Raw genomic sequence first — 18,309 nt, forward strand, 5'->3', positions numbered from 1 at the left:
TCAAGATGTTCGATGGAATTCTATGGTCGATTGTTTAGAACAATTTATTAAGAACTGGCCTATTCTCATAAAAAATTGTGAAGAAACTGTGATAAAATAGATGGAAGCATCTCATCCAAACTATCTAACATTGGATTAAAGAGGAATGTAGAGTGCTCAGTATACCGAAGCCTATATCCATAGCCTTAAACTTCAGAGAGATTGTTGCTGCATTGCTGATGCTGTCAAAATTTGGAAGGCACTTCAAGAGACATTGAACAAAGAAATACCTAACCAGAAAGTTAAACTGCAGGCAATAAAGCAGCGAATGGATCAAGCACTAACTCCACCTCATTTATTGTGAATATTCTCAACCCCAGATATAAAGGTAGATGCCTAACTTCTGAAAAACATGCTGCTGCCATGGCATGGGCATCTCAAAAAATCACTCCTCAGTTATGCCAGTCATAATAAATTTCAGGGCTGGAGGGGAACCATTTAAACAGTACATGTTTACTGATGATGTTTTGAACAAAGTCACTCCCCTGAATTGGTGGAAATCATTAGCCAGGCACCTTGAAACAGAGTTCCTTCAGTTGCTAAGCCAACTTTTTACAGCAGTAGCTTCCTCTGCAGGCACAGAGAGAATATTTTCATCGGTTTTATTCACTTAAAGCCAAGAAATCAACTGGGAGTTGAAAAAACAGGAAAACTCGTATTTCTGTTTCAGTCTATGAATAAAAATGACAGTGGGAGTGGGGAAGATGAGATCTAGTTGTAGAAGTTTTAAGGTCAGCGTACATTTAGTGTTGTGATGACTTGTTTGTTAGAGTTAATAAAATTTGAAAATTAAAAAAAAAGTTCAAGGACAGATGTTGTAAAATGCTGTATTGAGTTGTAAATTAACATGTTTTAGTGATCAGATTTGCACCGTTGTTTAAGAAATATATGAAGAAGTATCAGTGGGAAACTTGATTTAAATCAATTACTTAAATCAGGGTTTTCTATTGGTGATTTAAATTTCCTTGACTTAAACCAATCCACTCTGCTGCTGTGTGGAGGTTAAGTCTCCAAAACTATCAATCTAGCACCTTCAGGAGTGGTAAATTAATTTGCAAAATTAAAAGAAAGCAAATGTTTAGAGCATCAGTTTTCAAACTTATTTTGAGTAGGACTATTTCAGGAACAAAGCAACATCGACCCCACATGATTATCTAAAATAAATACAAAACTAGAGCATGCTTTGTGACCCCATTTTGGGTTGCAAACTTCACTTTGAGAAATGTTGGCTTAGAGTATTTTGTATAATTCAAAGTTAACAGAAAACCTCTCTCTCTCTCTCTATAGAGCCAAGTTAAAAAAGTTGTTCTGTTTCACTTATAAATTCTGTAAGCAGGTAACATTTGAAGTACATTGCAAAGAAGTATTATGTACTTACTTAGACTACTTAGTTGTCTAATTATATTTGCCAAGGAGATATTAGTGACACATTCCAGTTCATTCTTGATGCCTCTGGGCAGTGCTGTGTGACACAAGTGCCGCGGGTCTATATTTCTTTTCACTAATGGCATTCTGAGATGTATCAGCAGGCCAGCCCACCTGAGAAGAAATGACAGAAAACATTACAACTGTCTGTAATTATTTTGGTACAAATCATTCCGTACAGTCAAAATATTATAATTAATGAGCAAAATTTGCCTTCGCACTTTGGTGAAGAAGGGATTTATTTGGCCTGAAAACTGGGGTGTATCAATCTATTTTTCAAATAAAAATAATTTCCTTTTCAACCTTGTGAACTTTTATCTGTCAGTGATATCACTAACATTTTATTCATGTTTTTTTTCTGAAAAAGATGGAAAACCCTCCTTTGTTGTGTAATAGTATCAAAGAAATCCTGCTGAAATCCCTCCAGGTGGAGACTAAAAGGTTTGTAACTTCCAGGACCGAAAGAACCTATTCATTGTTTCTACAGAAAATATATTTTTGTTATCAACCCAGCATAACCTATACAAATTCTACTTGAAATCAATTGAATCCAACACACTTAAAATGTGTAAATTAAGCCATTTTTCCAAAAAAGAAAAAAAAATGGATCTGATATATCACTAACTTGATTAAACATTTTTTTCTTTGGAAGGAGAGATAATGTATGGAGAATGTAACAATGAGATTTTGTAAAAAAGAATCTGGAATTAAACCTCTACAATAAATGAAGTTCTTCCAGTTGTCCCTGCGTGTATACCCGTGTGGCATACACAGGTACTCCATGCACCTGACACAGGATTTATTTTCCCAGCAGTGTTTCTTTGATCTTCATATACACCCTATTTGTCCTTGTATAACATATCAAGAGTGTAAAGTACAGTGTAGGACCAACAATAACCTAGTGTTCATCTACCACAGATCCCCTGGAGCCCATAAGAATCCAAGAAAAGGGCAATGAGGACATACGGTGGTAATATACAGAGGGACAATACATCACAAAACTCCAGTTCTTGTATAACTAAGCAACTTCTTCGAGTGCTCTTTTGCACTTCAGGAAAACAACTGACAGCTATTACATTCTGCAGGGACATGAGCCTCCCCCTAGGCAATAAAGACAACTGCCATGGTAATTGTTTAAGAGAAAGCAGTACTGACAGATCACACTTAAAATCTGGTGATTTGCAGGCATAATACTCTCCCTGCTGTTAAAAGGGATATTTAAAAGAGGAAAGCAGAAAGAAGCAAAAAGAACAAGAAAGGAGATCATTCCACCCAGATCATCCCAAATCTATTGAAATCTCATTAATAGCTAAAGAACTGACAGGATACGCACATACAAATAAAATGAGAACCTAAGGAGTAGACATGGCTATTCAAAAAGTAGGGTTGGAAGGGACCCCACATAGTCATCTAAAAAACAGCCCTCTGTTCAAGACAGGATTGTCTTTGATTAAACCAGTCCACCCAAATGTCCATCTAATCTGCTCTTGAAAATTTCCAGGGATTGAGATTTCACAACTTCTCTAAGTAGCCCATTCTAATGGTTGACCACCCTCTTAGTCCAAAAGCTCTTTCTAATCTCCAACCTCAATTTCCTCTACTGCAGTTTGAGGCTATTGATCCTAGTCCTACCCCCTACAGCTACAAAGAAAAGCTCATCTGCATCTTCTCTATAATTGCCCTTCAGGTATTTGATGACAGTTATCAAATCCCCTCCCGCTCTGCCTTCTCTTCTCCAGAATAAACAATCCTAATTATTTCAACCTTTTGTCATAAGCAGGGATCCAGGTTTTTGTCACAGAAAAATGTGGTAAAACCTGAATTTTCTCTTTCTGAGGAAAAAAAACATAGGAAACTGGATTTCTCCTTGCAGGTTGGCAGAGTTTCAGCCTGCAAGGGGCTGTGGGAAGCGGGAGGTGCATGATCAGACAGGGGGTAACATGTGCATATGGGCACATACACATGGTTGCTAGGCAGCAAAGAGCAGCTCCCCATAGATAAGCTGGGGGGAGGGGGAGGAAGAGGACTGAGGCCCCCCCCATAGGGAGGAAGGGATAGAGGGAGGGAGTTAAGCAGGGCTGGGGCTGCTGCCGAGGCACAGTGGTTTGTGGGGCTTGGGGCCTGGGGCTAGAATGTGTGGCTGCAGGGCCTGGGCAGGAAGCAGGATGGGGCCGCAGGCAGCTTGTCCAGGAGACGGCAGTGAGGGCTGGCTCCCCACCACTGCAATGCACACCTAGGGGTGGGCATGGGGGGCTTATGCCCCCCAGATTTGTGTGTGGGGCAGGGGTGGCTGCCTGCTGTCGGCTCCCCTGCACCCCTCCACACCCCCCAAGACCTGCTTCCCAATGGGAGGGACCTGGTGTGGCTGGGCAGATCAGAGTGGGAAGGCTTGTGCCACCTCTGCAAACCCTGCACCACCATAGCAAGGCATCCCCTGCTCATCCGGCAGCAGCAGGGCTGGCAGTGTGGAGTTGTGCCCCTTTCTGCTGCTGGGTGGGCAGGGGGTGCTTCACCATGGTGGTGCAGGGCTTGCAGCAGTGGCACTGAGCTTCCCTGCCCTGCCACACCAGGTCCTGCCTGCTGGACCCTGGAGGCTCGGGGGGAGGGAAGAGGGCAGCAGGTGGGGAGCCCAAGCTCACAGCAGGCAGCCCGTACACCACCCCACCCCCACCTGCCAGGCTCCATTCCAGACATGCTGCCTGTGGGGGATGGAGGAGCCAGGCTCTATGCTCTGCTCTGCTGCAGCAGCTGCTGCTTCCAAAGGGTGGCAACCACGGGTCAGGAGCTGCTGCAGGGGCCAAAGGGCTACAGATCCAGGTCCTTGGCCCTGTAGTCCTGGCAGCTGGTGGTCCCCTCCGGCAGGGCTGGGGGTGGGAAGTGAGGGGCACCAGCAGGGCCCAGGGGGCTGTGGGTGGGGAGTGAGGAGCAGGCCTGGGGGCTGTGGCTTGGGAATAAGGAGCAATGTCATGGGCAGGGCACCAGCATATCAAGGCTGCTCAGCACCACAAAGCAGTGCTGGGTGGGCGAAGAACAGCTGTGACAAAGGGGGCAGGGGATCTCTGATTTTCCAGATAAAGAGCCCCAAATCAAACGCTAAAATGTATAGGTATTTATATTTATTTTATCATAGTGATTGGTAGGCTTCCAAATTGCTTTAAAATCGTAAATGTATCAATAAAACACTGTGTTCAACTGATACCTATATATATATATATATATATATATATAGTGGTATTTCATTTTAATCATCGAAAAATACGGAGGGGGGAGAGAGGAGGTTAATCAGAGAATTTGCAATTTTTTACCAGAGAAAACCAGGGTCCCTGGTCATAAGTCATGTTTCCCAGCACTCCAATAATTTTTACTACAGTCTGTTGGATTTTTTCTAATCTGTTCACTTGTTTCTTGAAGTGTGGCCCAAAAGTGGACACAGTACTCCAAGCAAGGCCTCTCCAAGACTGAAGACCGAGGAAGAATCACTTCCCTTGGTTGGGAAGAGAACTCCCTGTTAATATAAACCAGTATGCTACTGGCTTTTTTTTTTTCACAACTAAATCATACTGTTGGCTCATATTCAGCTTATGGTCCACTCTAACCCCCAGGTCTTCCTTTACAGTACATGCACGAACTGAATGGTGGTAGAACTTCTACAGACTCAGATGTATTTGAACTCCATTGTGGAATACATGCCAGGACATGCACTTGATGAAGAACCTTAACTCTGTATTCATGGACTTACTTGCTTTGGTTTCATAATGAAAAATAAAAATACCTCAAAGCAAAACAACCAATATGTGAACAGTGTTTAAAGAAGCAATTACAAATTAATTCCGGAGTTAAGAACCCTCTTGATTGTTTCATCAATGATACTGTTGTGTAAACAACAGAAAGTCATGTCTACTGTTTTATCAAAATGCAAGGGGGGAAAAATCCATTTCTTTCTAACTAGAGGTCAAAACCAGCCTTGAGAAATGCTATAAACTTCTAAATAATGTAAAGTCAAAATCAACACACGAAAAAGAATTCTGCACAACATTCAGTGTTCCTGAACATAAAGGAAACTATAAAAATGTTAATCAACTGTACAATTCTGCTGATAGTAAGTGATATTTGCTCTGTTTTTATTTTAAATCATTCAGTCAAGATACGACTGAATACTCTAATGTTTTATTTTCTCCACTGATTTTATACCAGTGGAAGTATAAAGGGTATAAAGTGCAAAGCCTCAGGCTTCAGATGCTGAGGTGATGGGTTCTTTAAAAAAAGTATGCAATAACAACAGTACTAAAGCTTTATTTTAGCTGAAATTTGTGAGACTTAAAAAAAATAAAATAAAAGAGAAAAAAAATCTTACCTTGCTTATGGACACAGCCCGAAATTAATAAAATACTGATGAAGAAATTTTTTAAAATATTGGGGACAGGCCATGTCTGCCAAAGTTTTGCATTCACTAGAAATCCAGGATCAGGCTTCCTGGGAGTACAAGAAAACGAAAGCCTATAAAAGGCAATTGGAGTTTGTCCATAGACTTCAGTGAACTTTGAACAAGGCCTTCTTTTACACCTTATTCTCTTTTTTAATGTGTGATAGATAACAGTAAAGCTAATGTATACCTAAGGAAATATTATCTAATACAAAAGCAAACTAACTGGTAGCTAAGTTGTGCACATTTGGCATTTCCAATGATATTCTGCATGTGAAGTACCTGCATGACCAGACTTTTCACTACCAAATCCTAAAGACATTTCCTGAGTATATGCTGCATGATATTTAGTGTATTTTTTTTAAAAGCACAAAATAATGCATTCGAATACCAGACGTACAACTCAACTTTCATTCCAAATCAATTTGGTTTCCTATTCCAGGAGATACTTATAGCCAAACTGTTAGCAATTTTTTCTTCTGGCATGGCCTTTTATTTTATATTTTCATTAAATATCCACTACATTACACATTCTGAGAGAGATAACAACTATATTAAGTGGATGAAAATTATTTTTGCCTTCTTCCCTTAATTACTGCTATTTTAAAAGCAATGTACAACAGCACTTGTGAAAAACAATCATTACATTTTTCAAAGTACAGTTTTCATGGAATTTGAATAAATTTTCCTGGAAAGTGAGATAGTTATTTAATCTGTTACATGCCTATATAGCCAAACTTCTGCAGCTGCTGAGGGCTTCCGGGGACATTTTCCTTATAAAATGTCAACTTTTTTAAGGTGTCCACCACAACAGTAGAGGAATTTGCCTGTGGCACTTCTACTCCTGAATGCACATAACACATTCCCAGCAGGACCAGCACTGTTAAAGTGACAAAGTTTGTGCCAATTTCATCCTGCTGTTAATGCTGAAGGAATACTGTAGGGAGCACCAGAGGCAGAGGGATCATTTTCCTTTGCAAAACAATCCTGTAGGAATGTTTCAAAACTGCAAGGGGTACGAAGAAATGTTAGATTACTGCAATCCTGTGAAAAATGTAAACACCAATTAGTGAGGTAATAGGTCAGAATTTCCCATCAAGTACAGTCAGATAAGCTGATAGGAATAATAGCAGTTTATATATAAATTGTAAAAAACACCTGATGCTCCACATATGCTGCCTAGAAAACTAACTGGAATATAATCTGTTTCAGTCTTGCTTCCAGAAGGCTAAACAAATTTCAGGTTCAGAAGGACTTTTACATAAGTTACTTTTGATTAAGTTTGGGACTCCTAACCTTGACAGCATTTCCTTAGTTTTAATGAAGGTCATGTATTTGTATGTTCTATGCAATACACTAAAACACAGTACTAAATGTCCTCGCTTTAATGAGTTTAAATGAGACCCTTACAATTTCTTTAGTGATTTTTTGTGCCTGTATATTGCCACATATTTTTACCTACATTTTAAAATATCCCCAAATATAACTAATATTTCTCTCCCTGCTATTAGAATGTTTCAAAGTTGGAGACAATCAATTTAATACAGTTTAACCCCCCCCCCTCCCCCCCAAACCAAATCCCAGCAACATATGTGTTTGCCTAGACAGTAATGTGCTACCAGAATGTAGTGCACGCAGACTTCGGGAAAGCCTGAAAGTTGCTTACATATGAATCCCAAATCTCATCTATGAAAACAGTAAGAAGAACTAGCAGAAAAAGACATATAGCTGGCTTGGAAGAAAGAATAAGGAGTCAAGTTCAGGACATAAAATGAATAAAATTCAGAGATTAAGTTGCATTTCAAAATATACGTTTATATAAACACTAGTGTAGCATGCTGAATCTTGCAGGAAACACCACAATGAAAGATGTATTACATAATATTGATGTTACAGCATCAGAATTGAGGCCATATTCATGTACCTTTGCTCACGCTAGCTAGCTACTAGCTAGAAGTATATCACGTTAGCTACTACACTTTTGTTGAAATCAGTAGGGCCATCTGTACAATAAGGTAGGACTCACAAGAATCTGGCCCTTTATTATCAGAACACTGTTTAACATAATGGCAAAAAATTGCAATACACATTACCATTTATGCATATCAGGACTTATGCAAATCTTGTATTAGTACATTAGTTCTATTACAATTATATTTGGAGATAAATTATAAAATATGCATTTACATTTTTTTTCAGACCAATGGTCTATTAATAACAATACCATATATTTGAAACAACTGAAATGGATTGCAAATCAGATGACTAAAATCAGAATTGTAATAATAAACAGTATTAAGTCAAGTCAAGGTGGCTCTCTTTACTGTCACACTGTGTTTTTACTTGCCCTTCAGAAACATTCAGGCACTATTGTGTTAGTTATCATAGAAACAAAAAGGAAGAGGCTCTTACACTCTAGATTCCAATCTAGAAATGAGAGTTGTGCAAGGGAATTTGTGCACTTCTCATTGCAGGACTGGGGCCTGGGTATGAAAAGAAACGGCAATTAGAGGAAGGAGGGAACTCTTCAACTCATTAGTGACAGGCATATACCACCAACTACTAAGTAAATCCAATGGTTTTAGAAATCCATTGGAAAGGTAATAGAAATAATTGGGATTATGGACCCTGTAGCAAAAATATATTAAAATGATGATTTTCCAGTTTCTTTGTTTTGTAGACAATTTTATAACAGAAAGATCTCACTGGCTCGCTTCTCTTCCCCAAAGGAGGCATGAATTTTAATAAATGCAAAAACAGTTATACATTAGAAAATATAAATAATGTTTTCTACAGTGGGATGTTGTGAATATTTGATGTTTTCCATTCCTGATTTTTTTTTATTTGTTGTTAAAAAGACGCATCATATATGACACAAAGTCTGGCTGACAATGTTGATGTGATGTCACAAAGGAGACAAAATTTAGCATCTACTAAAGCTTTAAGAAATATTGATTCCAGTGAATTCACAATTTTTATCAAATATAATTACATTCTTTCCAAATTTGGCCTCCAAGAAAGCCCCCAAACATTTAATTTACACGTGTGTTTGCAGTATTGTGGCTTTGCTCATAAATACAGATCAAAATGAAATTATTTCTTTGCCAAATTTTATTGAGTCATGTGGAATGAAAAAAGCAGCAACATTTCTTACATTAGAAAACTAGAGAAAATAAGGGTTTGTTTCAGTTTAAAATAACCTACACAGTTGAAAAGACAATTTTCACAGAAACATTTTGGTTTTAACCATTTGGGGAATGTTTTAATTTAAAAAGAAGAGTTATTGAAAATTGTGGGCAACAGAAAATAGGATACAATTACATTTTTTGCAGTAGTAATGGTTTGGTCTGCATTAAACTTGTTATTCCTAAGATTTTCTACCATTGGTTATCAGCACGGATCCTGGCTTTCCCCGATAAAAAAAAAAAGCAGCAAATTCTCTGATAACCCCCCCCCCCCCTGCAAATCCATGATTAAAATGAAAGTCCCCTCACTCCCCTCCCCCCCCCAGCCCCCTGGCCCTGCTTGTGCCCCTCACTCCCCCTTACACAGCCCTCCAGCCCTGCTCATGCCCCTCATTCCCCACCCACAGGCCCCTACCACCCCCAGCTACAAGGGCTATGAGGCCAGAGACCTAGGTCCAAAGCCCCTTAACCCTGACAGGAGGCAGTGACTGCTGCAGGAGAGCAGAACATGGAGCCCAGCTCCACCCCCCACCCTCACCCCACTGCCTGCCTGCTTTGGGAGCAGGGCCAACTCTCCACCGCTTCACGTACTCCTGGTAGGTAGGAGGGACCGATGCCCCCCAGATCTGTGTGTGGGTCGTGGTAAAGCTGGGCTGCCTGCTGCAAGCTCAGGCTCCATGCTCTGTACCACTCCCCCATGGCTTCTGCAGCCCTGCTGGGCAGGGTCTGCTGTCAGCTGGGCAGTGTGCAGGGCATGGGGCTTAGGGCCACAATGCATGGCCATAGGACCCCAGCTGGGAGTTGGATGGCATCGCAGGTAGCTCCTCTGAGAGAGTGGTGGAAGGAGGGACTGGATCCCTGTCATTGCATACACTTCTGGGGGTGGGGGGGACCCGTGTCCACCAGGTCTGTGTGCTGGGCTGGGGGTGGGTTGCCTGCAGTGGGCTTGGGCTCTCTGCCCTGCTGCCCTCCCTCAGGGCCTCCACAGGGCACAGCTGGGCCGTGCAGTGATCTCCTTCCTGCTGTGAGCTCCCGCTGCCCTGGCAATGTGTCCCCTGCACTCATGGCAGCAGCAAGGGGCACAACCCCTATGCTGCTGCCCCTGCTGCTATGGCATGCACAGGGGACGCGTCGCCAGGGCAGCGTGGAGCTCACATCCGCAAAGAGATCCCTGCATGGCCCTGCTGTGCCCTGCAGTAGTGGGTCTCACCCACCAGGCTGTGGAGGCCCTGAGGGAGGACAGCAGGGTGGGGAGCCTGAGCCCACAGCAGGCAACCCGCCCCTGCAGAGATCTGAGGGGCATGGGTCCTCTAGCCCCCAGGAGTGCACCCAGTGGTGGGGAGCTGGCCCCTCCCAATGAGCTGCCTGCAACCCTGTCCCACTCCCCACTGGGGTCCTGTGGCCATGCACCGCAGCCCTGGGCCCCAAGCACTGCCCAGCCTCAACCCTGCCCAACTCCCTCTCTCCCTATGGGGGCCTCAATCTTCCCCCAGCCCGCTAACCCACAGGATCTGCTCTCCAGGTCATGCACATGGTGCCTCCTGTGACTGCCCTCCTCCTGTTCCCCCCAGCAGGCTAGAACTCTGCCAACCTCCAGAGAGCCCTTCGCAAAACTGCAAAATCCACAGGCTTCCCAGGTAAAATGAGAAATTTGCGCTTCCCTCCAATAAGAGGAAAATCTATAGTTTTCTCCGTTTTCTTGTGGGAAATGGAAAATCCTGACCCCTGGTTATCAGTCACTGAGGCAACTCCACTGGTAAAAGCAACAGCAGAGATAAGACACAAAGCTATACAGGTTTCCTTCGTTAATTACAGGGGTTAGGCTCTTGGAAGTTCCCATTGTTGGTAAAACCGCAGTTGGAAAAATCAGAGGTTTATGGGGAAAATGGGTTAGGGGCTTGAATGGTGCCCTGGCTGGGTTGAGTTGTGGGACCATCTGAGCCTGGCAGCAGCAGAAGCCAACCACCTGCACCCCTGGATGAGCTGGTAAGTGAGAGAGAGGGGGCTGAGGCCCCTGTACGGAGGGAGCTGGGCAGGGCTGGGGTTACTGCCCAGCTGGGCAGTGCTTGGGGCTTGGGACCCCAGCAAGGAGCAGGACAGGGACATGGGTGGCTCGTCTGGGGGAGGGCCACTGCCCTCAGTTCAGCCCCATGTGCAGGAGGTGCATCACTGGGGCAGTGCAGGGCAAGCAGCGGCAGGCAAGGAGATCCTCACTTATCTTCTCTGCTCCCTGCCATGCCGGGTCACAGGGGAGGGAAGCAGGGCAGCAGGACACAGTGGCGAGCAGGCCTCCTGTTTCCTGCCACTGCTGGTAGGGCAGCTCTGGCAGTGAGGCACGGACACAGGGAGCAGAGGCTGAACCCAGCTGCAGCTTGCCCATGCCCCATGCAAAGATCGGGGGGCCCACATGCCCCCCCACCCAACTCCTTGGCTACCCAGTGTCGCTCTGCCTCTGGAGGAGCTGCTGGGCTCTGACTGCCCCATGGCCTGGCCCAGCCGGGGCCTGATTCACCGTGAACAGGGCCCCAGCTGGACCAGGTCATGGGACAATTGGAGCCTGGCTGCTCCTCCAGAGGCGGCACGGTGCTGGGGGGCCAAGGAGTTGGGGGGAGCACGTGCAAAGATCGGGGCCCCAATCTTTGCATGGGCCATGGGCAAGCTGCAGCTGGGCTTTGCCTCTGCTCCCTGCATCCACACCTCACTGCTGGAGCCCTCCCCCCCCACCTTTTCCCTTCTCCCGCCCCTTCCCCCGCAGACTCTCCCGCCTGGGGGGGAAGTGTGTGTGCATGAAGGGGGCACTTAACACATGCTTAACTACTTGAACGTGTGTCTGCCAGTGCAGCTAAACTAACAATAGTGCCAGTGAAATTTCAGAAGAGAAGGCAAGGTTTTACTGCAAAGCTATCAAAATAAATTACAGAATATTTACACTTCAGAGAGGCTCACACTGTATTATTCTATTCAAACAGGATCTAAGAGTGTTGACATTGTGTGGGACCCTGTGGCATTCTTGAAAGGTGCCCTGGTTGAGAATCACTGCTTTAACCTCTCACAACTTCCACTGGTGTTATCAAGAGATTTACACTTTGAATCCTGCTTTACTCAAGCATATGAGTTCGGCTAGAAACTGGTACCCCTCTAAGCCTTGTATGGAGCTTACTTGAGTTCTAGGCCACTGGATTTGTGCTTATGCAGTAGACAGATAGACCTTCTCAAGTGCTACTTGAGCTGTTCCTCTCTGTACAGACCTATTCAGAATTTGTACTGAGCACTATTGAAAAAAATATATGCAATATGCTTCAGATAAGATAAATAACATATCAAAATTGCAAACCTCCACCGTTTTGTTAAGTGGGAAAAGTTACTTATTTCTGAAGTTCAATTCAGGTAGGAATAATCTGCTCAAAGCATTGCTCACAGATTACTTTCTTCTCTGCAAACCTAAAAATAATTGAGTTTTAAAACTAATCCACTTGTTTTTGGTTTTTGTCTCTATTTTACTGTATCTTAGATAATTAGTAGAGGTGTCAATTTGTTAAGTAATACTTATTTTACTTTATTCAAGTTCTGGCCTGCATCTGTTTTCATTTTATTGTAATACAGAATTGTAATTTCAGAGATGAATAACAAATACAAAAAATCATTATAACACAACAACAAAAAACTAACTAGCGCCAGGTACCACCAAATGACCAATTGTTAATAAATATGCAGACTTATTTGGTGTCTAGTTTGTTAAAAGCCATGTATGGATTGTGGATACCTGGATACCTGATGTATGGATTGCATCTTACACATATTTCAAAAGTGGAGAATTAGTTTTCTGTTAGCAACAGTAAATATTCTTCAGAGTACCCTGTATTCTGTGCTCATTTTTTTTTCTTACGGTAAGCTGCACACACATTTTTTTATTTAAAAATTCTGAAAGTATTTTGGGTTTTATTTAGGTAACACCAAAATGTTTATATTATTTTTGACTGCAAGTTCTTCTCCACTCATAGAAGACTAAACTATATATTAATGTACTGTATAAAAAACTTACTATGCAATCTGAAATTGTTTTTTTAAGGCTCAGTTTTCATCCGATGACATTTTTTTTCACAGCATTGATCTATTCTTCCTGTTAACGGCTTCTGCATACAGTATATAACACAAAAGCCCTATGATGGATCATAACAAAAGCTCTTTGTAATACTGACAGAGACAGATAACTAATCCAGTGTTAATTTAAATCCAAAATCCCCAACCTCAGAAATAAAGTATGCCTTCTGAATCTTTATCAAATGTATAATATATCAAAGGAAACTGTATGATTTGCTTCTCAAAGTTTGCATTTTTATGAATTAAAAATACTGCAGTTAAATAGCATCTATATATTCCTTTACCATTTAAAGAGAGGATTCCTTTTCAAATGCACGTCAATTTTACAGCTTGACTCTAAAACACCTCATCATAAATTTAAAATGGGATATTTACATTATATACACACAACAACCTGCTCTCAATGGGCTAACACTGTGCTGCAGTAAACAATAAAGATTACAAGAAAAGGTACCTGAACTTCATAGTGCCTACAAAATGTAACCCCAGAGAAAACCTGCTTGGGGGAGAGAAGATATGCAGTTCCACCTCTGCTATGGCATTAAACTTCACAGTTACTCATCTGTGGTGCATCAACTTTTAGAATTCTACACACACATAAAAAGCACAGTCAACCTAGTCAATCACAAGGCTGGAGCACTATTAATCATCCGAACACCTCGAGTCACTGGATTGTTTTGCAACAGGCTGGCCCTTGCACAAAGGAATTAGAATTCAACACAGTGTCTTGCCTTAACAACAGAGCTATCTTTACAAAGAAAACACAGAAGCACTCACCCCCAGTGACCAAAGCTTTCCTTTTTCCTCAAAAATGTGAAAGGAACCCCCTAACGGCAGAATGATTAAGAAATAATTATTCCTCTGGTACCGAGCTACAATAGCTAAATATTAAATATGACATACCAGAAATGAGTAGCTATGGTTGGGGTAGGGGAAGAAATGGGAGGGGAAATAAGACGCGCAGTCTGCGTTGCTTACTGCACCGACTTTACTGTTGAATCGAAGAAGGAAATTGGATGCTAATGAAATAATAAATAATCTCAGACAGCTACAATAGTACTGAGGCCAATGTACAAAGTTCTGTGACTAGGAAACCTGACAATATAGAGCTAACCGTGCAGTTGCTGTGTATTAACCCACAAGTGACATATGATTGTTTTAATTATTGCAACCACTGCTTGAGGTTGATTTGACTACATAGACAAGGTTACAAAATTAGTATATAAAACTTTTTGTGGCTGAATAATAATATTAATGTTTTGGGGGAGAGAGACTGTTTTGGGATTGAAGTAGGAGGTTAAGTAAACATTTCAGGAAAAGGTGATTAATTGCCCTTTCAATATTAAACCAAATCATAATTCTAAATCATGGACTTCAAACTCTCCAAAATAAATTTTATATTAAGATACCAAAACAAACTCCAAATCTGCTAGACATTTAAAGGACTTTAGCTAAAGGATATTTAAAGGATTTTAAATACATGTTGCTAACTTTGTTCAGTTTGAATGAGGAGTTAGGATATGTTGAGTATGGGATCAGATGCACAGTAATGATTGCCTCATCATTACTAGCTGAGTTTCTTTATACTGTATATGGATTTCTTTCCTTGCTAGCAACGTAATTCCTCAGAAGGTGGGTTTGTTGCACAAGACTGCCAATATGCACAAATAGCAAGATGCTTTGTCTACTAAAGTCTTTCTGCTTAGTGGTGATTCACACATTTTATCATTACTTAAGTGTCTTCTTAAATAATGTTTTGCTACAAAAGTTTCCAGAATTGTCAGAAAAGTTGTAACAGTCAAGTAGAAAGGCTATTACATAATCCAGAGTTCAGAAACATTGGGGATTGCCATTGTTAAAGGTAAGAGACTAATCAACTAATCCTTCAGTCATTACCAGGGATCCTAGTTTTCTTTGATAAAAAAAAAGACATCGCCAATTTTTGGTTTTAAAAAGTAATACTACGTATAGCAGTGATGGTGTTTTATTTTAATCATGAAAATATGTGGATTTAGGGTTACTTTTTTTAAACCGAAAACTGGGGATTATTATTATTATTTTTAATCAGAGAAAACCATGATCTCTGGTCATTACCTAGGTAAAAATTTCCAGTAAAGGCAACAGAAAATTTCCCTAAGTGGAGACTGGAGGACCTACAGAAATTAGGGAGGAAAGTGACCTACCAATATTATCCCTCTTTTCCATTTCTCTACCAATGTAGTATTATTCTTGCCAGTATATTTCCTAGTGTTTTGTAGTTTCAGTGTCTTAAGTGAATGGTCATCAACCTCTGGCCTGCAGGCCAGATGTAACCCACAAAGATGTCCACTTCAGTTTGCCGAGTTGCAATCTGGCACAGGGGAATCCGTGTCACATAGCTGTGCATGCTGCCCATACCCTCCATAGCACTCTTTTGCTGCAGATCCTGTGGCTCCTCAGCATCTGAGCTTAAAGTTGCTGAACAGGGTTCAGATATCTGGCAGCTGGCCATTCTGACTGGGGGAAGGGGAAAAGATTCAAGCTTGCATCTGCCCTGGCAAAATGCTACTTGTCCATGTCTGAAGTGATGGGGTTTCCAGTACTTTCCATCACCCAATGAAGACTTCCACAGCTTAATACATCTCACTAGTTATGTAGCCAAATTCCTCTCTTGATCTAATTCTTCTGTACTCCCATGTTTCAAAAACTGATTCTTAGCCCTTAATGCTGTTTACAACGTTCAAATATTTAACTTGTTATACTCCTGTCTTATCAGTCACTTAACCAAATGGCAGATATTAGGGCTGTGCAAAGCTTCAGTCACTGATTCGATTCAGAGGAGATTCAGCCCAATTCAGTGGCCAAATATCAGAATCTGAATTGAATCAGGAGACGCATTAATCTCTCTGAATTGAATAGGAAGCCTCCGAATCGATTTGGAGAGAGTCGACGATTTGGCCATAGACGCAGCTTTATGATTTTTTTCTACATACCTCAAGGTACCAGGCATGGCTCATGAACGCTGAAATGGTGGGGTGGATGGAGCATCCCATGGGAGTGTGGGGGGTCTCCTGTGCACTTTGTGGCAGACCTGGAAGTGGACCAGAAATACTTCCGGTCAACTTCCATATAAACCACAGAGCACCGGGGGGAGCCCCCCTGGCTCAGTGATGCCTCCTGGGTCTGGGGGGGCACCCGGGGTCCCTCTGCAGCTGATCACCAAGCCTGGGAGGCATGGGGGGTCCACCGCCAAACATGCAGGCCCCCCCCCCCCGCCTCCTGTGGGACACTCCATCCGCCCCACCATCTCAACATTCACGAGCCGCATCTGGTACCTCAAGGTATGTAGAAAAAAACATTTAAAGCTGTGTCTATGGCCAAATTGGCAATTCTCCGAATCTGAAGATTCAATTTTGATTCAGATTTGGCCGAATTGAATTGGGACAGTGATCCAAATCAGCAAACTGAATCACTACCCCTTAAATTAGGCTGAATCTGAATCAAATACAGCCCTCTTTGCACACCCCAAGTAGATATTGTGTTCTTTTGATGTTGCCTCATAACCCAGTTCCACATCTCTGATAATTTTTCTTGTTCTGAACTTCCTTTAATTTATAAATATTATACATTGGTCAATATTCCTGCCTCAGGTGCATTAGAATCATAATTGGCTGCTTACAGATGTGAACCCCGCCCAAAAAAACCAGCACTTTACTTTCAGATCGGCATGGCCCATAGCACAGCACATACCCACAAGAGGCACTGCTTAACTAATGTCTGTACAGATCCTGTACTTCAGTGAGGCTTTTTGGCACTTTAATCTAATAGCTGACTAAATCAGCTATTAGATAAAGGTGCCAAAAGTCCCACTGAAGCACCCAATCTATAGACTCTGCAGAGCCAGGTCAAACTACTGTGCTTCCTCTTCCAGTAAAGCACTGGGTTGTGTTGTTTTTTTTCATGTCTGTCAGCACCCATAATGTCCAGTCTAGCATGTATCCGCTGAACAAGAAGAAATCTTTACTTATTTGCTTTATGGCATGCCCCTGTGCATCTGAATATCTAAATTTATTATAGACTCCAAACTGATGTTTAATTTGCTGATCACTATCATATCTAAGTGCCTTTCAGCATTTAGGCAGACAAAGTTCTTTGGCTAAAGCATTTTAAACATTGATTCCCCAAGGTTCTTAAGCATGCATGAACTTTAAATGGGAGAATGTTTAAAGTTAAGCATGAGCTTAAATACCTTGCTAAACTGTAGCCTTATGTATATTGCTCACCATTCAGTTTACACATTTGTAAATCCCCTAACCCAAATGACCGTATAAATTACAAGTCAAATATAATGTTGTTTTCTGCCCAGGCTCCTAATTTCTCTACCTTTCCCTCAGGTTAGGTCTTTAGGCAGGGTTCAAATTACACTTTGACTTTTAGGGAGTGTCTGCAAAAAAAATTAAACCAGTTCATTGGAAGAAACAATCTGATTGGAGACCCCTGCCCTCCTAGGGTTATGATTTTCAAATCTTACAGGGGGGCTCAGCTCATCCCTCTCCCCACCCCTGAAATTCACACCCTGCCTTTAGGTTCAGATCTCCAAATTCTCCTTTACATAGTCATATTGAAATTAATAGGACTTTTAGAGGATTGAGGTTTTCAGAACCAGGTCTGTAGCTTGCAGTAAGTAATTTTCACTACAGTTTCATTTTATATATGTTAATCAGAAAGGGCATTTCTTTATATAAAAGCCAAAGAAGTTAATTATTTGAATATGTATTCAAGAATAAGCCAACTAAAAAGTAAGCAACAAGGCATTATTATTCATACAGTGATTTTAACCTGTAACTAAAAGATGCCATTCTTTCGGTTAATTCATGTACACTATATTGTGTTGCTTTATTTTGTAAAGGATTGTTTATTATTATTTCTTAAATTTATAATATATAATTTCTAACTCTGTATGGTCCTCTATAGCCTTGAATGTATACATACTAAGTAAAAAAAACCCCACTACCACATGTTGTTAAAAAAATCATTTTCCAGGTATAATGCATACCTTAACAATTCCATAAGACTAAGTGCCTGTGAGATATATAATCTCTTGATTTATTTGCTTTTAACACTAACAGTAAGTTTAACCACTGTTTAGTCTGTGTC

General features: G+C 41.6%; 1 protein-coding gene across 3 annotated transcripts in view; it reads right to left on the reverse strand.

Moving 5' to 3' along the window:
* The window catches only part of WASF1 (WASP family member 1), a 165,537-nt gene that overhangs the window by 64,611 nt on the left and 82,617 nt on the right, over window positions 1–18,309 (reverse strand). For all 3 annotated transcript variants that reach the window (XM_006269916.4, XM_059732836.1, XM_059732826.1), the window contains exon 2: window positions 1,418–1,578. In XM_006269916.4, coding sequence (XP_006269978.1) covers window positions 1,418–1,550 — 133 coding nt within the window. In that variant the 5' untranslated portion in view covers window positions 1,551–1,578. The remainder of the gene's footprint in view (window positions 1–1,417; window positions 1,579–18,309) is intronic.

The sequence above is a fragment of the Alligator mississippiensis genome, chromosome 1 (genome assembly GCF_030867095.1).
Source record: "Alligator mississippiensis isolate rAllMis1 chromosome 1, rAllMis1, whole genome shotgun sequence".
NCBI classification, from domain to species: Eukaryota; Metazoa; Chordata; order Crocodylia; family Alligatoridae; genus Alligator; species Alligator mississippiensis.